This window comes from Nuphar pumila, chromosome 5 (genome assembly GCF_984573655.1).
Source record: "Nuphar pumila chromosome 5, dmNupPumi1.hap1.1, whole genome shotgun sequence".
Classification (NCBI taxonomy): domain Eukaryota; kingdom Viridiplantae; phylum Streptophyta; class Magnoliopsida; order Nymphaeales; family Nymphaeaceae; genus Nuphar; species Nuphar pumila.
Window position 1 is genome coordinate 10,381,137 of NC_143253.1, and position 23,120 is coordinate 10,404,256.

Below are 23,120 nucleotides of genomic sequence, written 5' to 3' on the forward strand. Positions count from 1 at the left end.
TGATAGGAAAGGATATGAATGCTTTGAACCTCACCGAGGACATGGCATTGGATAGAAATGATTGGAGGAGAAGGATTCATGTGGAAGACCCAGAATGATTTTCTTTGTTGGTTCATTTCGCTGACCCCAATTGTTTTGGGATGAAGGCGTAGTTGTTGTTGCTGTTGTATCCACCCGAAAAGGGTATTTTTGTAAATTCCTGTTTTTGGAATATGCTTGTAACCTTTCTTTTTATTTTATTTTTTCCTTTTTTTTTCTTTTTTCTTTTTTGTTTTTTGTATTTCGTGCCACATAGGGAGGCTCCCCAAAGAGTCGTTGGGGAGCCTCCAACGGTCACATATGTGACCGTTGGGGGCTCCCAACGACTCTCTTGGGAGCCTCCTGTGTGGCTCCTTTGCTTTCTTATAAATAGGGGATTCCCCCTCTTGTATTCTCATGGCTTTGAGTCAAAGCCCAAGTGCTCAATAAAGTGATTCCAATATTTTTTATGCCGTTGTGCATTTGTGAGATTTTGTGAGTTGTACTTTTGTGCACAAGTGTTCTAAAGTGTTCTTATTGTGCATGTGTGTCAAGTTTATTATCAAGAATATTAAGGTCTTGATCTTAGTATCTTGTTGGAGATATTTTTACATGATATCAGAGCCTCGTTGAAGAAGGGGAATCGTGCATCTCTTCATTCTTGAAGTGCCTCGAAAAACGTGCCTTCAAGCTATTGGAGTTTGAAGTAGATCATCTTCTTCGGGCAATATTTTAGAAGCCTCTTTTATCAAGACTTGAAAATCTTTTGAGGTTCGTGTTATTTTTTATCTTCTACCCTCTCTAATGGGTGAAAAAGACTCCCACTTCTCCCTTGGTTTTAAACTTAGTGGTTCAAACTATCATGATTGGGCCGACAATATGGAAGCTCATATCAAAGGAAAGGGCCTTTGGGGGTACGTTCAAGGTTCAATACCGGAACCCGAACCCAAACTTACAATCATTAAAAAAGGGGATATTAAGATTCTTGAGGGAGAAGATAGACAAAAAGCTATAGAAGATTATTTAAAAAGGCATGATAAGTGAGAAATGAAGAACTTCAAGATCTTGTCTTAGATTTTTTCGTTCGTAGAAACCAAGATCAACGCCAACATCATTAAGTTCAAAAAGGCCTCCGAAACTTGGTTGTACCTTAAAAAAATGTATACTTAAAGGGACTTATCACACAAGTATTACCTCCAAAAGAAGGCTTTGACCCTTGAACAAAACGATTTGTCTATTCGGGAATATTTTGCCGAACTATCGTCCATTTTGGATGAGCTTGCTATGCTCAAACCAAAATAGAGCGGAGAAGCAATTGAGTTAAGACACAAACATCTAGAGGAAGATCGATTCTTCAATTTGCTAAATGGACTTAGACCCGAATTTGAACAAATTCGGTCCTCTCTTCTATCTGTCTTCCCATCTCCTTCTATTGAGGATGTAATCACTAAGCTTAGTGGTGAGGAAACCCGTATGGGGATTAGTAAGAATAATCCTAGCATCCTTGCTACATCTTCTTCTCAAGATGATTGTGAAGGGGTTAATGTCATGTCAAGACCCGAGAACAATATGAAGGCTTACAAACCTCCTCATTTCAAAAATCAAAGACAAGGAGGAAATGATCGATATGGCAAAAGAGACTATAGCAAATTAACTTGTCATTTTTGTAAAGAACCTGGGCATATCAAACCCATTTGCCCCAAATGGAAGAAAATCCTTGTTGCGGCTATGGCATCCCAACCAGAGGAAGGATCATCTTCATCAAATGGGCATCTTTCCCTTCAACAAATTGTGGATGCTCTACAACCTCTTCTCAAGGGAGGCATTTCCGAAGCTGCTATGACATCGTCCTCATCTCTTAGTAAGACATCTTGGCTCCTTGATTCCGGTGCATCTTTTCACATGACTCCAAGTGCTTGTTCTCTTTCCGATTTTTCTAAAAAATTTCTTCCATCTTTTGTCTCAACGGCGGATGGAACACCTCTTAAAATTAAAGAAATGGGCAATTTTGAAAAACAAGACTTTTTTATTCCAAAAATTCATCTTATACCAAAACTTAACTTAAACCTATTTTCGGTCTCTCAACTCTCGAACTATTGTTGCGATATAAAATTCTCTTCTAATAAATGTTGGATACAAGATCGTCAGTCCGAGAAGTTGATTGGGGAAGGCTCAAGAAGAGGAGACCTCTACTATGTTGATTTTCTCCAAATCCCCAAGAACCAGTTTTGTAATGTTACTCAAAACAAAGATATTCATGTATGGCATAAAAGACTGGGGCATCCCAACATTGTTAAAATCTCCTATTTACCTTTTATTAAGCATCTTTGTAATGAGAATTTTGTATGTAATGAATGTATTCTTGGGAAAATGAAAAGTTTATCGTTTACTCAAAGATCCATGTTTACAACAAAATCTTTTAAAATTGTTTTCTCCGATGTATGGGGTCCGGCTCATGTGATATCTAAAGGAGGTTTCGCATACTATGTTACTTTTGTAGACGATTTCACTAGATTTTGTTGGATATGTTTTCTTAAACATAAACATGAAATTTTTTCAATTTTTAAAACATTTCATATGATGATTTTAAATCAATTCAATGAAAGTTTAAAAATTCTTAAAACCGACTCCGGTGGTGAATATCTTTCAAATGAATTCAAAAGTTATCTTGAAAGTTATGGTATTCTCCATCAAAAATCTTGCTAAAAACCCCACAACAAAATGGGTTGGCTGAACGAAAACATAAGCATATCATTGAAACAACTAGAACCTTGCTCATCTCTCAGAATATTCCGAAAAAACTCTAGGCTACATCGGTTTATCTCATAAATAGACTCCCATCAAAAATTTTGAACAAGGTTTCCCCATTTGAACGATTGTATGAAAAAGAACTTGATTATAGCAGGTTACGGGGTTTTGTATATAAATGTTTTGTCCTTACTAACAAAAATGATAAACTCTCCCCGAAGGCCATTCCTTGTGCCTTTCTTGGTTATTCCGAAACTCAAAAGAGTTTTCGGTGTTATGATATTAAAAATGATAAACTATATTTTCCAGAAATGTAAGTTTTTTGGAAAATCTCAATGGTTTTGAAAAACTTGAATCTAATGACGAGAATGTAGACTATTCTTTTCTATTTGATCTTTTAACTGAAGGTGATGAAACTAGTGATGATGAGTCAAATTAGAATGACTCAAGTGATAATGAAACCAGTCATCTTCATTTCATCAACATGTCAACGAGGAACTGCATAGAGATCCCATAACCTATACTCATAGAGATAGAAATACTTTCAAAAGTGCCCTTGAAAGATATGATGATAGGACTGCTCCTCAAAGTGAGGAAAAACTTCGTAGGACTGAAAGACATAGAAAAACCCCTTCTAGGTTCATCTCATATGAGTAATTTTCACCTAAACATAGAGCTTGTTTAAGCGCCATTCATTCTTACATAGAACCTAGAAACTTCGAGGAAGCACGAAAATATCCTGAATGGGTAGCCGCAATGGATAATGAACTCGAAGCTCTGAGAAGAGCCAAGACATGGGTATTTCAAGACCTTCCTAAAGGTAAGAAAGCAATAGGGTGTAGATGGGTATTTAAGGTTAAAACTAAGTGTGATGCGACCCTCGAGAGATACAAGGCCCGTTTGGTGGCAAAAGGATATAGTCAAGAACATGGGATTGATTATGAAGAGACCTTTGCCCCGGTAGCTCGAATGGTCATTGTCCGATGTCTTATAATTGTTGTCTTAATCAACAAATGAAACATCTATCAAATAGATGTTAAGAATGCATTTCTAAACGGAGATCTAAATGAAGAAGTATATATGGATGCTCATCCTGTAATGGAGTCTGCTAAAAGAAAGATGTTTCGCCTTCGTAAAGCACTTTATGATCTGAAATAAGTCACCAAGGCTTGGTATGATAGATTTAATTCTGTAATGATAAAAAATAGTTTTTCATCCTGTTTTACTGATACTGTTTTGTTTGTTAGAAAATCCAATGCAGGGATTGTTATTTTACTTCTATATGTGGATGACATGCTTATAACCGGAAACGATTCTAAAGGGGTTAAAAGCATAAAATCAATTTTAAATGATAGGTTTGAAATGTCTGACTTGGGATTTATAACTTATTTTTTGGGTATTGAAGTAGCATACTCTCATAGAGGGTATTTTTTGTCTCAAACTAAGCTTGCATCTAAGATTATTGACAGGTCAGGTATTATTGATGATAAGGTTTGTGAAACTCCTGCTATAGTAGGAGCTAAAATGAAAATTGATGATGGTGTTCCTCTCTTCGATCCTACCCCCTACAGACAACTTGTAGGATCGTTGATGTACCTGAGTATTACCAGACCAGATATCTCACATGCAATTCATACGGCAAGTCAGTTTCAGCATGCACCTACTTTTTTTCACATGAGTGTCGTCTTACGAGTCGTAAGATACCTAAAGGGTACTCTAAATAAGGGAGTTTTTCTGTCATCCTCTTCTGAGTTAAAATTAATTGCTTATACTGACTCTGATTGGGGGAGGTGACTCAAATAACCGTCACTCCACCACTGGTTTTTGTGTGTTCTTGGGTGATTCACTGATCTCGTAGAGATGTAAGAAACAACAAAAAGTCTCTCTATCTTCAACTAAAGCTGAATATTGTGTCATGACAACTACTACCATGAAAATTGTATGGATTCATCAGTTGCTTAAAGACATGTGGATCACTATTGAAGGGTCTACTAAGTTGTGTTGTGATAACAACGGTGCAATTTACATTGCCAAAAATCATACTTTCCACGAGCGGACTAAGCACATTAAAATGGACTGTCACTATGTTCGTGAAGCCTACTTGAAAGAACTCATTAATCTACCTTATGTTACTTCAGAATATCAGTTGGCAGATTTTTTCAACTTTCTCCTTGGCAAACTTTTGGTCATCATGCCCTAAGTTTGAGGGGGTGTTAAATTATGTATCGATATTTGTAATCTCATATATATATATATATAGAGAGAGAGAGAGATACATACACATATGTACTATGTATATATGTATATATATCTATATATATATATGAATATATATTTTTTCTCATCCACCCAAAAAGGGTATTTCTGTAAATTTCTATTTTATGCATATTCCATTTTGGAATATGCTTGTAACCTTTCTTTTTATTTTATTTTTTTCTTTTTTTCTTTTTTCTTTTTTCTTTTTTGTATTTCGTGCCACATAGGGAGGCTCCCCAAAGAGTCGTTATATGTGACCGTTGGGGGCTCCCAACGACTCTCTTGGGAGTCCCCTGTGTGGCTCTTTTGCTTTCTTATAAATAAGGGACTCCCCCTCTTGTATTCTCATGGCTTTGAGTCAAAGCCCAAGTGCTCAATAAAGTGATTCCAATATTTTTTATGTCGTTGTGCATTTGTGAGATTTTGTGAGTTGTGCTTTTGTGCACAAGTGTTCTAAAGTGTTCTTATTGTGCATGTGTGCCAAGTTTTATCAGATTTGCTTTCGTATGTATCTGGTTCAGCTTCCACAGGAAACAAGGAGAGAGAGAGAGAGAGAATGCACAATGGCTTGGGCGGCACTCAATTGCACGACCTCCAAAACCCTAAACATTATAAAGTAAAACATATATAATGATATTACAAGAATGCCATTAATGAGGTTATATGAGCATGTGTTTCATTTAACATGCGTGTGGATCTGGATCCAGATCCATACGCAAACTGTATTTTAACACCCTCCCTCAACTTGTACGTGATTTTGGAGCATGTACAACTTGCTCTTCAATAGCCAAAATTGACGTCCTGTTAATCTCTTGGTAAACAGGTCTGCCACTTGATCTTCTGTTCGAATATGACGTAGTTCTATCTCCTTCGTCTCGACTTTCTGCCGTATAAAATGTTGATCAATCTCAATGTGCTTCGTTCTGCTATGCTGGATAGGATTACATGCAATGTTTATTGCGCTTTGATTGTCACATAAAAGAAATGATCGAATAATTGTCTCCCCAAGATCACTCAATAAGTGTCTAATCCATGTGGCTTCTGTCGTGCCTGCAATCATCGATTTGTATTCAGCCTCTATACTCGATCGTGCCACTGCCTTTTGTTTTCTGCTGCTCCAGGACACTAAATTGTGCCCAATATATACACAATATCCAGAGACAGATCGTCTCTCATCTGGATCCCCTGCCCAATCTGCGTCTGTATAAGTGATGAGTTCATGTCCTCTATGCAGATTATCGTTCTTGCGATAAACAAGTATGTCTCCTATAGTTCCTTTTAAATAGCGTAGAATGCGCTTCACAGCTTCCATATGACCCTCCGTTGGAGCATGCATAAACTAGGATACCTGATTGACAGCATAAACTATATCAGGTCTGGTAAAGGTCAAGTACTGTAACATCCCCACGAGACTTCTATACGTCGTAGGGTTGACACAAAGATGACCATCTTCAGAGCTTAGCCTTTGATGTAATACACTAGGAGTCTGACTGGTTTGCAATTCGTCATCCCGGCTCTTTCCAGAAGGTCAAGAGTGTATTTTTGTTGCATGAGTGTCAATGTGTCTTGTTGTCTGTCAACTTTCACACCAAGAAAGTACCGCAACTCCCCTAAATCTTTCATCTTGAAAGTTTTCATTAGAAACTGTTTCACGTCTTGCACATGACCATCTGAGCTCCCAGTGATCACAATGTCATCAACATATATAAGAAGAAGTATAACAATGTCCGCCTTTTGGTAAATAAAGAGTGAGTGATCCAGAGAGCATCTTCTAAAACCATAACTCTGAATCTGCATAGAGAAACTTTCAAACCAGGAACGGGATGCCTGTTTCAACCCATACAGAGACTTCCTTAGTTTGCACACCGAGGCAGTAGGATCCTTCTTGGCATAACCAGGTGGTTGCTCCATATACACTTCTTCCTTTAAAGTTCCATGCAAAAATGCATTTTTAACATCCATCTGGCTAAGGCTCCAACCTTGATCGACTGCTAGGGATATGATGATACAAATAGTACCCATTTTGACTACCGGACTAAAAGTTTCATCGTAGTCTTCACCATATTGTTGTGTGAATCCTCGAGCAACAAGTCGTGCCTTATATCTGTCAATACTTCCTTCAGGCTTATACTTTATTTTATAAACCCATTTTGAGCCAACTACATTCTTTCCTTCTGGCCGAGGGACTATTTCCCAAGTCTGGCATTCATGAAGAGCTTTCATTTCTTCATTCATAGCTTCCGTCCAATGACGGGATTGAAGAGCTTGATTAAGACAAGTGGGTTCATCCTGTTTTGTGAGCTAAGACATAAACAACTGAAAATCAAGAGAGAAGGTCTCATAACTCACTCATCGTTGAATAGGATGATTAATGTGTGATGGCCTTTGAGCCGAATCATTGGCGATGCTTTCCACATTCCTCGGCTCTGTATTTTTGTCTCGTCTAGTGTATATCTGTCCAGAGAAACGTTCTACTGGGGGTGGCTCAACTGGAGATAATTCAACATGCATCTGCGAATCATTCAACTCTCTACTCAAGCCGAAGGAAGGACAATTTGTTTGACATGTTTCTCCTGTATTAGCAAAAAGATCTGCGCTTATCCATGGATCATATACTTCTAATTCTCGAGGTGGCAACGTTGCAGAGTCATTGGCCTGAAAATTTTGTTCGTCAAAAACAACATTTCTGGAGGTCCTAATACGTTTTGTAGTAGGGTCATAGCATCGATAACCTTTGTATTCATCTGCATACCCAACAAATCTGCACTTGACAGCCTTGTCCTGAAACTTATTTCGCAGAGATGAATCAATATGTATAAAACATACACAACCAAAAACACGCAGCTCATCGTAAGAGGAATGTTGCCCAAATAAAGTATAATAGGGAGATTTCTGATCCAAAAGTGCCATAGGAAGACGATTTATGATATGAACAGATGTGTGAAAAACTTATGTCCAGAGACTAACGAGCACATTGCTATCATGTAACATGCTCATCGCACTCTCGACAATATGCTTGTGTTTCCTCTCCGCAACCCTATTTTGTTGAGGAGTATGAGGGCAAGAAACTTGTCGACTTATTCCTTTATCCCGAAGAAAGGCAATAAACTCGTTCGATGAATACTCTCCTCCACCATCACATTCTAAATGCACAATATCACAAGCAAACTTTGTTTTGACCATCGAATGGAATTCTCGAAATATTTGAAAAACTTCATGCTTGTGTTTTAAGAAATATATCCAAGTATAACCAGAATAGGAATCAATAAAGACAACATAGTAACGACTGCCAGAAAGATAAGGAATAGGTGCGGGTCCCCAAACATCAGAACAAATAATTTCAAATGGCTTTGAAGCTCTTTTATTTATAATATGAAAAGGAAGAACATGGCTTTTGCAGAGTTCGCATGAAGAACATTTATTATTATTATAAAAAAATGAACATAAACTAGACTCTGGAAGGAGACCATCAGATACAAGATTTTCAACGAAACCTCGACTACAATGTCCTAAACGACTATGTCAAATATCTGGCTTATTACAATGAGATGAATTAAAAACTTCCAATGAAGGAAAAAACAAAGACTCTGAAGGCGAAGACACTGAAGAATGCTTAGACGACTTCAACTGGAGGACTGGGACTGAGGGCGAAGACACTGAAGAAATCTCCTTGAAGACGTACATGTTTCCTTGTCGCTCCCCCTTAGCGAACGTCTCATTCGTTCGTAGATCCTTAACATAAACAGAAGAGGGAGTAAATTCAATGGAAGAATTCATATCGTCAACAAGTTTAGCTACAGAAACAATGTTTTTTTTAATATTAGGAGCAAGGACATTGGACAAGTGAAGTGAGGACTTTGACATAGGGATATGTGCATTGCCAGTATGACTAATGGAGTGATAAGTTCCATCTCCCGTAACTATACTACATTTTTCAAAATAAGGCAATAAATGAGATAACTTACCCGCATTACCCGTAACATGTGTGGCGGCACCTGAATCAACATACCATTCGCCTTGTTCATTTTGCTTGATCGTCATCTGTGACAATGCTGATAACAAAAGTTGTTGCACATCTGTGGATGGCACTTTTGTGTCCAAAGCAGTAGCTGATTTATTCTCAATTTTGTTTATTTTTCCTCTATTCTGTAGATTGAACCAACAATCAGCTTTCACATGTCCTCTTTTGTTACATAAGAAACAAGTGGGCACTCTCCTCTGATTCCCTGTATTAAAAACCCCTGAAATATTAGGTGTAGGCAAGATACCACGTCCTCCCTACCTAAAACGTCTGCGGCCTCTGCCTCCTTGATGCCCTCCATTCCCTCGTCCAAAACCTACAGAAGTGTCCATGGCCAAAACTGAATGAGGACGAGCTGATTCATTTCCTTCTGCCCTTTGCTTCATAATCATCTCATGCTGGAGAAGGTTCGCTTGGAGGTCGTCAAAAGTGGGCAAGTGAGGAAGGCATGATAAAGTTGTGGTAAACATGTCAAAATCAGGACCCAATCCATTGAGAAGTTGTTGAACTTTATCTTTATCTGCAATAGCACTTCCAACAACAGCCAATTGATCAGTAATACTCTTCAAGCGGCCTATGTATTCCATGACTGTCATGGAGCCTTTCTTCAAACTTTGAAATTCATTTTTTAAGTACATAACTCGGGCATCTGATATCTGAGAGTATGTCTGAGACAGCTTAGTCCACAGATCCGCCGCAGTGCAATCATTTGAAAGAGTAACAAACACTTCTTGAGAGAGTGTTGGCGTAATATAAGCAACCAAAGACTGATCCCGCTTCCTCCAAGCTGTATACTCTGGATTCATAATAGAAATGGTAATTGTGTCACCCTTCTCATCCTTGGTTTCCTGCAAAATAAGTCGTGGTGGTATAGGAACTAAACCATTCAAATGTTCATCGAGATCCTGACTCCGTATAAAAGGAAAGATTTGCCTCTTCCAGGTCAAAAAATTAGAATGAGTAAGTTTTTCTGTAACGAGCTGACTCAAGAAATTGGCAGAGGGACCGGATGACGAAGAGTAATCCATATCAGTGGAACAATGAATAAGCAAACAAGATGAATGAAAAGAAATAAACAGATTTGAGATCACTTAATCAATCAGCAAAACTTTAATAAGGCATATACCTGTACTACCAAAAGTGTTGCACAAAGAACACTAAAGCAGCAATAAAGGAAAGGAAAAACTTGTGGAATCAAAAAGCTGGTTTGAAATAAAAAGGGGCTAGTGGTCGGTTTGTCTGCAATTCAAGGATGCAGTCGTTGATGTTTAGGAAAAGATGGAACCCACACTGATATGAAAAACCAGTCGTTGATGTTGAGGAAAAGATGGAATCAACACAGACGATGGAATGAAGAAGATAAACAGATACCAATGAACGAGAATAACAAAAAATGAGTAACAGAAAAGAAAGGAACGATGAGCACACTGAAAGGAAAAGAGAAAGGTACCAACTTTCAGAAGATGAGATTTCAGATCTGTTGTTCACGCTGGGACCTGTTCACGCTGAAAAAGGGGGTTGTTGTTCACGCTGATCAGGGGTTTCAGAAGATGAGATTTCAGATCTGTTGTTCACGCTGGAACTGTCCACACTGGGACCTGTTCACGCTGAAAAGGAGGTTGCTGTTCACGCTGATCAGGGGCTTGATCTGCCAAGTTTCAGAACTTCTTCACAGACAGGATTAATCCAGCTCTGATACCATATCAGATTTGCTTTCGTATGTATCTGGTTCAGCTTCCACAGGAAACAAGGAGAGAGAGAGAGAATGCACAATGGCTGGGGCGGCACTCAATTGCTCGACCTCCAAAACCCTAAAAATTATAAAGTAAAACATATACAATGATATTACAAGAATGCCATTAATGAGGTTATATAAGCATGTGTTTCATTTAACATGCGTATGGATCTGGATCCAGATCCATACGCAAACTGTATTTTAACAAGTTTATTATCAAGAATATTAAGGTCTTGATCCTCTCCCGGTTCGAAAACCTATTAGACCTCCGCCCTCCAGGCTTTATTTTCGCTATAAGCTAATTTAGTCTGCTTACTCGTATATGCATTCTTATGTCCATTCAAATATTAATTAAATCCCAATGCCCTTCAATATTTTTCATTATAATCTTCTATTTCATGCCCTTCATTGCGTTTGTGGACCAGAACCATGGTGTAAATATATCTGATTCATTGTTTGAGACCTGCAATATAGTTCTTGTATGCATGCAGACTAGCTTTTATCATATATCAACCATGGCATCACTATTATCAACCAACCATCACCTACAACAGTGAATCTAATGGGTTTCCTGTATCCATGTATGATGTATCAAATCTACAAAAGACCTAAGATACTTTACTCACATTCGATGATACCAGATACACTTGCATAAATACCTAGTTATCACCCCTTTGCATATTCATGTGAAAACCGAGAACAATAGCATCCGTATGAAATCAATCTTAATATTCATATCAAAGGTTTGTAGATCTATAAACTTCTTTGTTGACTCATTGCATCCATGCTACTATTTTACTGTTCTTCTTTGCAGTGAATGGTAACATTGCTTATGACTTAAAACTAGCATCAGAGATTTAGAAGTTACAACTTACAAGATGCCTTTTTTTGCTCAGTTGTATTGTGGTCATATTTCAGCATCAAAAGAAAAAAGAAAAAGGAACTAATAAAAGAAAATTGTACATAAAATATATGCTCTGCATACATTTTTTAATAAAGGGTTCAACATCCAATATATATGTTCTATTTGCAAGCATTCTTACCTAGCCGACTCAATAGTGTCGCAATTGCCCCAGTATCAGCATGGCGATACATCTCCCCAAGATCGGTTACCACAGGTGCAGCTGCTGTATGAACTCTAATTCGTCTTTCACCAGATGAAGATGTGTACCTTGCACTTGCTAAGGACATTTCTTGTTGTATAAGGTATGAGACCATCTATGTACACTTTCATTACATCCCAACCCATTATCAGCTTTAAAACGAGTAAAAGCTACCTAAGCATGCAATAAAATTATAAAATGCCTCGTTGAACTATTTATCTGACCCGTAAAAAATGAGAATTTGGGATTTTCTATACTAAGAAGAGAATGATGAACCAATTCATAATGAGATCCAAAATGTAAAGAATAGCATCCCTGTTATCCACTGACATTGTGAATTTTCCGCATATTATCAACAAAACAGAACTTTAGTTCCCATTCTCACAATTTAGTAAGAAAAGGCCATTGCAGCCTTCTTCAATTAAGACAGGTAAATTGTAAAGCATGAAAGGATACAAAAGAGCAACTTGAAAATATACAGTCTGGGTGGTCAGCAATGTCTCCTCAAGTGATAGTTGCATAGCAAAGGCTTTATCACAGTCTACTGCTGGAAGTGTCATTAGGTCAGAAGACCTCAACATAAAAAGACCATGATAAGTAGTAAACCGCACCCCTGGAAAATAAAAGAGAAACATAGTAAGTTAGATAAAAGAAATAAAGGCCAGCAAATGTGATTTCCGTTGTAAACCAATGAATCTTAACCAGTCTCCAATACTGCTATTGTTTTTTTTAATTTTCAAGTTTCTGAAAGATGTAAAAAATAAAAAGTACAAAATTTAAATAATCCAAAGTCAAAATATCAAAACAATATCACAACAATGCTGCAATATTCTTGTGATTTTTTCTTCAAAATATCCATTTATAAAAACTTTAACATTTGTATTATTTTTTCAAATCCCAGAGATTTTTCCAGGAAAAAAACTTCGCTTATAGGTTCTCAAAAGTAAAACCAATTTCCTACATTATTTATGAAAAATATGATGGAGATACAATTCCCACGCATTGGTACCATGAGGCACAAACCTTTTCCACACCTTACACGCATAACAGCTTCCCAAGCAGTCTCCCTGGTAAGGTCCCTGGTTAACTCATGTCTGAGCTTTTCTTTAGGAAAGCTTCCCCGAAATGAAGGATAATAATATACCTGGCCACCAGTATACTTTGCCAGGGTTCCTGTCAAAGGGAAAATCTTCTTAGGCTGAACAATAGCATGCATGAAGAGAAATTAACTCATATCTGTGCAACAGTCTCAATACCTAAGGAAGCTATATCACAATACTTATCACTGAAAGCATATAGATTCACCGCAATCTGATACTTGACAAGATCTGCAGCCATTTGCTTATAAAATGGATCGTCTGGTACTCGTACAATATGTTCTTTATCTGTTCCATAAATACGCATGTCATCCCCACGTAGCTTTAGACGGCCTATGCCAAGTGAGGGTAACGTGCTCTGAAAGATAAGCAACTTTCCTCCAAGTTGGCTCTGTTAGGGAGGTCAAAAACAGAAATCTGTTAGGATCTACTCGCAATTTAGAACAAAAGACTAACAAACCATAAATTACTAGATGAAAAGGTATGCAATGGTAGCCAGAAACAAAAACCCACCATAACCATTTGTGCTGCTTTAACAGCAGGTCCAAAGGCAGATTCAACATTTGCAGTGTCTTGGAACATAGAAGGTAGACTATCCAAGAAAGCATCCGCTACAGCTCTTGACTCTGACAAGTTAACGAGAAGATCATCCGGCAATGGCAGAAAAATGTCATCAAGATCTGCCACAACCATCAATTGAGGCTGTGTCAAAGATGACTGGCACGGGACAAAACAAAAAACAACAATAAGTTGGAATAATTTTTACTAATCATGCACAATCAAAGCTGGGGGAATACCTGAAGTTCAGAGGCATCAAAATGAAAGTAAGACAACTGCTTTCAGAAAGGATAGATAACTAAACGTAAACTCAAAGTTCCAAATTGGTACACATACCTTCATGTTATAGAAATGTAGAGTGCTATCAAATGTTAAAAAGCCGATCTGTGTTCTTGGGAATCCAGGCAGGTTATTCAAACAGGCCTTTATAGTGTTGGCTATGACCTGGAGGGAAAAGAAAAAAAAAGTGCCACATTAGCTAGAAGTCAAAAGATATGTTTTCCCAGGACCTATTGCATTATGATATGGTGAAGAATACTTGCTGGACTTTGGAACTAGGTATTAAATGGTTTACCAGAATAACTATAATGGTCTGATTTCTCGTGCCTCAGAAAAGGTTTCACAAAGTTTTCAAGCCAAGAAAACTAGTTGGTCAAGAAGCACAGACATGGCAAATGGTTCAAATTTATCTAATGTGCATACTCAGTGCCCAACATCCTGTCTTGATGCTTGATACTCCCAGGTGCTGGTGCCCGGTGCTTCTAGGCGATGCTTATATAAAAGCTTATATTTTTTATATGAATATGTCATTCTTTCTACTTTTTCTTTGTTTAAATGTTGATCGATTTTTTATGTTTGCAGTACACATAAATGTGTGTGTGTCTGTGCAACATACACAACACAGCCTCACCCTAGCACCCTTTTTTCAGAAAACAACAATGCTGCACAGAATACCAGCACCTGTACCTATGTGACAAACTCAATAATCTAGAAAAAGGATTCAACAACAACGAAGACTATGGATTTAAGAATAAACTGATTACCTCTAGCATGCCACTTTTGACAGCTGTCAATGATACATCAATAAGGAAAAAGTAAAGTGGTGGCATTGGAGGCCGGACCATATACTCAGTAGGAGCAACAAATTCCACACTACCCTTTGAGAGTTCAGGCCGTTGATCAATGTCACACCGCCTACCATTTGCATCCAAATGTGCAAAATAATCACCAGGAACTGAATAGAAACAGTTTACAAACATTATTGACATATAAAACAGATAGGAAATTGCCCAATTGTTTAACAGAACAGGAAAAATGAAAAAGAAAAAATGTGCAATGAAGCAGACCAACTTAAAAAAGGCAAAGACATGTTCAGTGACTTAGGGTTGTCACATTAGCATCTAAAGAAACAAAATGGTTATGCCTTAGCGGCTCCATTATCTGAGAAGGCCAGTAGAATTATTTGTTCTTTAGCACGCTAACTAATTTAAGCTAACAGAACCAATCATAAAATGCCAAATGAGTATCAAATTGCACATCTATTAATAATTGTTAATTTATAAGGACCTCTATAACTTTAGCTATGTGTGTGTGTGTGTGTGTGTGTGTGTGTGTGTATATATATATGGATTAATATTTGGTGCCTTCACCAAATTATATGGAACTATTGAGCTGAAAATCATAAGTTTTAGTTTGTTTGTTTTTTGTAAATTAAATCTTATGGATGTGATCTACAATGTTTGTTTAGCGGGAAATGAGTTTTGAATCATATGATTGTGACACATAAGCAGGTTTTTTAAGGGCTTCAAAAATAAATAGTCTACAATGCACTAAAATTTCATGACTCAAAAAATCATATTTTTAAATCGAAATAACACGATCCAAGGTTTGATCCTTAGCAAACAAACCTTCCTCAACACATCTATGTGGTCAGATTGAGTTGATAAAGCTTGAACCAATGATTTTCAGCTCAATAGTTTCATATAATTTGGTGCCTTCAAAGGCACCAAATATTAACCCTATATATACATATAAAACCTCTCTCTATTTGTTTTCAAAGCGCATAGTTATCATCTTGGAAAACAAAATACATTCATTGGAAAAGTCAAATCCACCACTTAAAATATTAAACCCCAGTAAATGAAAAAATTAAACGGCCACCAACCCATTATCAATAGAAATAAATAAGTGTTCCATAGCATACTTCATTTCACATTTGGGGTTCTCTATTATTATAAGCATGTGTATTTGTAAAGTGTTCTAGTCTAATGGGCTAACTGGACTAACCTATTTGTTTTATTTGCAATACAGGTCTTTCACCTACATTTGTCATTAATTAAAAATGGATGAAGAAAAAAGATCTTGATTCTCAACATGAAATTTTAGCAATTGAGTCATTGTCATCATCAGAATCTTAACACAAACTTCTCTTCTTCTCACCTTCTTTCTCCTCGACTCAGCAAATTTTTCAGCTGATTTACAGATGAAACTGTTATGTTGTTCATTGCTCAACTAAATGATTTTTTTTTGTTTCTTTCTTGAAAAATGATTAAACTTAGCCCAAGGCTAGGAATCAGGAGTCAGAGCTTGGTTTGTTAACTTATGGTTTTCACTGCATCAATGTCAGTATCAGTACCTGAATCATTGGGCAAACGATTCAGGTATATCGGTCCATACTGATACTCAGGTGAATCGTTCTGTATCAGCCAAAAAATAAAAAAAAATATTATGTGTCAATCAGAACGTGACACGTGTTAAAATCATTACAATAATATTAAATTTTAAATTTTTAGAATTATTTAATATTTATTAAAAAATAGCCCAATCAAGGGTGAATCGTATCGATTTACGTAACTCACTAAGAACTGAAAGCATTGCAATTCTTACTTCTTGTCTCTCACTGCTTTGAGAATTTTGAGATATCTTGTTCCTATTGTGTCCCCATGCAATGCAGGGCTGTGTGTGTGTGTGTGTGTCATTATTTATATACAGACGCATGTATAGGGAAAATATAAGGTGGTTCTGCACCATGAATACCTTACTGCAGTACACACTCGTTTTTATAGTTATAGCCACCAAATGGTAGATCTAACCATACAGATGTATTTAGCATGGTTTATTTACTATGTTAGAAGGTTTTATCATATCTAATGTTAAATAATGTGTTGTATATACATATATATATATATATATATATATATATATATATATATATATATATATTCTGTTCTATGCAAACTGAAATACTCATCAGGGGTTTTCAGTGATTTCACTCATGTAATAGGTGTCAGCCTAGTAGAGGCTGTGCTTCCTTTTATTTTATTTTATTTTATTTCTTCTTTTTATTTTTCTTATTTTATATGTAATATGGCTGTTGGGGACAACCCAACTAGTTGTTGGGCTGCCCTCACACTCTCTTGTTTGTATTATAAATAGGGGTTTTCCCCTTTGTATTCATCAATGCTTTTTAAGCATTTTATTAAGAGAACTTGTTTTTTATGCTTTGTGTTGGCCCTTAGTGGCCCTTCTTGTGCTTTTGAGTTTGTTCTCTTTTGGTGATTGTATTATCCCTTGGTGGATTAGTATTTGGGTACTTCTTTTGTATTCTTGTTAACCCTTATTGGGTTCTCTATTGTATTTCCGCTTGTTTCATTACATCTAATACATCATAAGATCCTACTTTTGAGACAATGAAAATCAACGGCTTACAATTCATGGAAATAAGGGTGGTCTAGAAATTGTATAAAACATCATATTTCAGTCAACTTTAACGCATGGAAATAGTAAATAGAATATGTTAAGCATGATCCAAATGTTAGATTTTGCCTTTGGAGCATAGATCTATGTAAATTAAGTGTGTACCACCATAAGTTTACCACCATACATACATACATACATACATACATACATGCATGCATGCATGCATGCATACATACATACATACATAGCATCATTCAACTGATTGAAATGACAAAAAAAACCCTAAAGCAGTGGTATTTTTAAAAATGTCTAGTTGTTTTTAAGAATAGATTAGGTCCCTTGTTTTGGAAGGGTAAAAGAAAAAGTCAAACAACATTTTCAAAAAGTAATTTTATTTGAATAATGAAAGTCACTTTTTCATCCAAAAAGCAACTGTGTTTACAATAATTCTACCACTTTTGAGGATATTTTAGCTACTTCAATCAGTTAAACACTACTAATGTTAATATGAAATGTTTCAAATTAGATTAACGCATACATGCATACGTGTGTGTGTGTGTATCTGCACACGCAAACGCATCCTAAATGAAAGACAGAACACAACATAAAAGGACAGGGACAGGGCAAAAATGTCGGCTGTTATTGATGAAGCAACCAGTACTTGAAACTCACTGACCTAACCTAGTCCGAAGCTTGCTTCTACTCGGCCAGGCTTCAAGTTTTCAATTGGAAAAACTTGAGGCCAGCCAAAGACTAGACCACCTCAGCAAAGCAACTGAGCTTAGTCCTTGAGAACCAGCTAGATCTCCGCCAAAAAATTTCCTCATGTTGTAGAATTTTTAGCTCATCTAGACCCAACCCAGTAAATATGCAAGTATCTCCAACAATTCTAATCTTGTAAGGGCTAACATATGCAACCACTAGTTTGATAAGCAAGACCAGAGATGCTGGTATATAAACAAATTTCTGATCAGGTAGAATAATCCAAAGCTTTGAACTCAGCCATTACTGAAAAGAAAGAAGTTGAAAGATCTATATCACTGACTCTTGAACACTGGCATCAAATGGCCAGGTTGTTAAGCCAGAAAAACTGGAGAACTGGCAAAGACATGGCCCACTCAGAAAGCAATTTCTTGAGGAAAAACAAAGCTCTGTCCTTGCTGAGAAATTAATCACTTAGAGATGTTTCTCTAGAGATGACTTTTTAACAGACTGAGTACAGAATTGAAACAAGTGCCTTTAGAACGTTATGACTGTGGAAGTGATAAGCTGGATGGATGAACAACCCCTTATGTACATACCATCATTGAACAGAGCACATATATTGCATCGCCATTTTCTGCCTCCATCTGTAAAAGTGACATATGGGTTAACATAGGTGCGGCATCTTCTGCAACGGATAATCCCTGCAGATGTAAAGCCAACAACTGGTACTTCTTCCTGCATAATGGATATCGCAATAGAAAGTGAAAGTTGAGATGATACATCAACATAAGAAAAAATGCAAAAAAATAATAAATGTTACACAAAAGCATAACAAGCACAGAGACCATCATACTGACCCCATCAGGTGGTTCAGCAAGAGGATGAACCACAGCGCCTAGAGGCAAATGCCACCTTGAAAGTAATGACTGGGAATTCGGAATGGCACTAGTCGTCAACCGTAAATACCTTGAGTGGCAATTTAATGGGTACATTTCACTGAAAGAACTTGGCACAACATCACCATCCAATGGCCTTGGCAATGATTTGGAGTCAATTCCAGAGTCCATCGATCCAGGAATAGGGCCCACGGATAATGACTGGAACTCCTCGACAAGTCCTTGAAGCACCCCTTGCATTGAATCCTGAGTCACAGGACCAACTATAGGTGGAGGAGGAACAAAACCTTGCTGTGAACGGAAAGGGTATTGTTGGATAGATGGCTGTAAAACAGGTCCTGAAGCAGGAAATGATGGCTCAAATGATGAAGGCACACTTTCTCTGGGATACATTACGTTTACTCCTGGTGGGGGAGGTCCCATTGGAACTAAAGGAGTCTGCACCGGGGGATGGACAGCAGAAGGAGGGGGAGGGGTCAAAAACTGCTGAGTTGGAGGATGAGAGCCTAATACTTGATTACCTACAAAAGGTTGAACAGGAGGGGCTGCTACTTGTTGACTGAAAAAAGTTGGGCCAGTGGGGTTCACAATGGATTGGGTAGTTGAAGGATACTGTGGAGAAGGAAAACGCTGATTCTGTCCCAAATACGAGGGGTATGACAATGGTGGTGGTCCCATAGAAGGAGGGCCACTAAACCTAGGTGGAGCCACAGGTCTGTTAAGAGATGGGTCAGACCCAGACACAGGTCCAGATGGTTCAGAAGGCATCATAGGAGGGGGAGCTCCAAAAGGGAAGGCAGGTCTGCCAACATAAGTTGGAGCTCCTGGCCTTTCATTTCCCATGGGCTGCATTTTCACTTGATATTCTTAGTCTAGTTGCTGCCCATATTAAAAAACCTGCCATATTTTCAAATATGGGTTATTGCAAGCCTGTGAAGGGTATAGCCATGAAAAGAAACTATACAACAAGAAATGCTTCAGAATCCATTTAAACGTGAAGGTCTCCTGCTTTTCTTTAAGTAAACATAAATGCAGCATCGAAACATTCACCATAGTTCACAAACTGATCCAAAAAAAGGAAAGTAGGCAGACGACAGGCAAATGAAAGATAAAAACAAATAGCAAAGAATTGATTATCAAGTCAATATTGCCCAATTGATAAGACCACCAGATTTGATCAAAATGTGGATATTAAGACAAGTGGGATAGCAAAATAGCTCGAGAATTAAGGTTCTTTTCTTCTACCATATACAATAAGCTAAAACGCATCAAAGACATGAGGCGCTTGAGCATATAGTAAATTCTATAGACTACATCCTCACTCCTACCATTTGCAAATTTTTTGAACATTAATTAAACACACCATTTCAACAGATAAAAACACAAATCGACATCTAGAAGACTGAAACTTTGATACTTCCACATAGTGTAATCATATCCTTGAGATAATGGATTCTTATGTAAATCATCTTGAATTCAGGAAACTGCGTATATACGCCACAGACATTATTATAAATAAATAAAAAGAATAGATATTTTCATAAGAAAAACAGGTACAACTTCGTAGGCACTGGGATCAGCCTGGATACCTTACCGGCCAGACGACACGAAAGTGGCAAAGTAAGTATATCAAATCTGCCACTTGTTTGGCTTAGCTTAAGTAAAGTACAGAACCAGGACTTTGAAATTTTGATTAAAATTAATATAAAATCAACGCAGTTAGATAACACTGAAGATGAAAAAGCAAAAAAAAAAAAAATCCCGAATTTGAAGATTTCTAACGCAAGAGACTATCGGCAATTTGAAGGCTCGACCAAAATGTACAAACGAAACCGAATGTGCAAATTCAAATGGACAATCTAATCATCACACTCCACACAGACAGCCACCGGAAAAAAAAACGGAAAAAGAAAAGGGAAGCATACCATAAGAACACCGATCACAACAAAGGATGAACAGACCAGAAAGCAAAAACCGAGACTAAAAGAGGAGCCCCAAATTGGAAAAACCCTAGATCCTTTCAACAACCGACCTGCCGAAAACAAACAACGAAGCAAAGCAACGAAATTCTAAAATTAGAAAGTGCCCATATAAAAATTTCTCAATAAACCCAAAAACCCAAATTAGAAGCCCAAATCTGAGATCGTCTAGTGACATAGAAACATAGACAGATCGACCTAAAACCCTAGAAAAGGGGGAAAAAAGAGGAAAAAAGAGAAAATAAAATGCATAGGCGAGAGATCTCGATGGATCTCTCTCGGCTAATTCATCAACTACCAGGAGAAGATCAAAATTTGGAAACTTATTATCACATTTAAAATTAAAAAAAAAAAAAGAGAGAGAGAGAGAAATTTTACCTGTTGATCGCCTCCAGAGGATGGTGAAGAGTTGAGGAAGGACAGCCACTTCGACTATATAAATACCGATAACAAATAACAATTCGTTAATATTAATTTAACGTTAAAAAAGTTGATTACAAGCGGAGAGGATAAAGGAGAAAGGTGGTAAAGTCTGGTGAGTGAGTGTTATTAATGTGTGGTCTGAAATACCTAAATTACCCTTACCTCTCTCAGTGAATTACGGGGTGAAAGAGAGGCTGTATATGGTTTCGGACCTTAACCGGAGCAAAACCAAATCCAACTACAGGTCAGAGAAACTAATCTCGTGATCATAAGCACAAATCTCATTATCGGGTTTTTCTCGGCAGAGGAAATCTCCTTATAAATTAGAAAAAATTCTTCCAAGAATCCCAAGAAAATATCGTACATTTAAAATCTAATCATATACAATAAATTATATAAAATAAAAAACATTTAAACTATATAAATATAGCATTAATAACATGATAAGATTAATAGAAGTACGCACAATTTAAAATGGACAATGCTTTCAAAACATCACATTTTTTCGAAACCATATCAGTTTTTGAAAATCTCACGATAAATTCTCGATCTTTTCAAAATCGTGAGAATTTAAAAAAACAGCGATATTTGTGACTATGCTCAAGATAAAAGAATGGATGTGGGCCCACCTAGTGGTTCGGATGGGCGTATCGGGTTCTGTTGGTAAGATACAAGTCAGGGTCCAAATACGAAATCAGCCAAGGTTTCTAGTTTTTTCCTTTTTTTTTTAAGGAAGGCATGGTTTTGATGTTGAATACTGGGTAGTACATTTGGATCTGGATCTGTAATTAGGTATTGGATTCGGGTCAGATGTAGGAAATTACTAAATCCGGTATAACTGGATCTGGCCTAATTCTCTTTTTCACAAGATAATCTTTCACCAAACCAGACCCGATTAAGTCATTGTCTCTAATGAAATATTTACACGTCGATGATCGAAATTAAATGGATCTGGATAATTAAGCTGGTTATAAAATGAATATATGCATATTTTTGCCGCATTGATTTAATGGATTTGAGTCTTTCAAATATCTGACATTCTGACTCAAATCTTAAGCGATATATATATAGTAGGGTGTAACTTCAAACTCATCGGACGTGCGCTTATTCATAAGAAATATGAGCTTTAATGTGGTCTCGACCAAAGCTAAGGCTCGTATTTGGCAGTAAAGGTCTTTTTCTTAACACTTGGATGCGCCCTAGCTGGTATATTCTTGTTCGACGGAAAGGTGTCCGTTGTTACGCCTTTTCATGTGTATATATATATATATATATATATATATATAGCTTGTCTCGATTAAGTTTGACTTTTTTTGGCATGACTCATGAGCTTGAGCCAAGCACAAGTTGGGTTTTTTTTCTCGATAATTCAAGATAAAACCCCCCAATCACCGACTGCAGATTGCCTGTCATCTAGTTGGTAAAACGGAAAATGATCGTACTGTACAAGTAATTTAGCCCAATTATCTAACAAACCCTATAATTTTTTATATTCTCCTGATGTCAAAATCGCAAATATATGATATTGTTAAGACACTTTTACCTTTAGTAACCGCAAATTTAGGCCTTTGTGATAAAATTGTACCGCCCGTCATCTATCTTCAACATTCACTTAAATCCAAAATCATAGGTTTTTTTATACAGAAACTCACAAACTCACATAAATTTATTTGCAAAATTTCAGTAAAACTCAAACTACCAAAATCGTAAATATCGTACTCTTTCGGATATACTCAATATTTTGCATAGATATATTTATGCAAAACTCTAAATATGCATAAATATTATTTTTTCTATATACTTCTCAAAATTGCATAAATTTATGTGTGAATATTCACATATCGTAAATACTGTAATTAAATATTTGCAAAATTATGACAAA

The 23,120-nt window shown here is 36.9% G+C and overlaps 1 protein-coding gene across 2 annotated transcripts in view; it reads right to left on the reverse strand.

Annotated features, from left to right (window-relative positions):
- The window catches only part of LOC149836742 (protein transport protein SEC24 A-like), a 29,944-nt gene extending 8,623 nt beyond the window's left edge, over positions 1–21,321 (reverse strand). Inside the window, exons 1-10 of one of the 2 annotated variants that reach the window (XM_090005554.1) lie at positions 21,194–21,321; positions 18,798–19,733; positions 18,537–18,675; positions 14,580–14,770; positions 13,873–13,980; positions 13,492–13,695; positions 13,138–13,369; positions 12,905–13,054; positions 12,338–12,494; positions 11,822–11,949 (exon numbers count right to left, since the gene is read on the reverse strand). In XM_090005554.1, the coding sequence (XP_089861680.1) occupies positions 11,822–11,949; positions 12,338–12,494; positions 12,905–13,054; positions 13,138–13,369; positions 13,492–13,695; positions 13,873–13,980; positions 14,580–14,770; positions 18,537–18,675; positions 18,798–19,688 (2,200 nt within the window). In that variant the 5' untranslated portion in view covers positions 19,689–19,733; positions 21,194–21,321. Of the gene's footprint in view, positions 1–11,821; positions 11,950–12,337; positions 12,495–12,904; positions 13,055–13,137; positions 13,370–13,491; positions 13,696–13,872; positions 13,981–14,579; positions 14,771–18,536; positions 18,676–18,797; positions 19,734–20,761; positions 20,847–21,193 lie in introns of those variants that run through there. The other variant, XM_090005555.1, reaches the window with a different exon arrangement.
- Between the last annotated feature and the right edge of the window lie 1,799 nt (positions 21,322–23,120).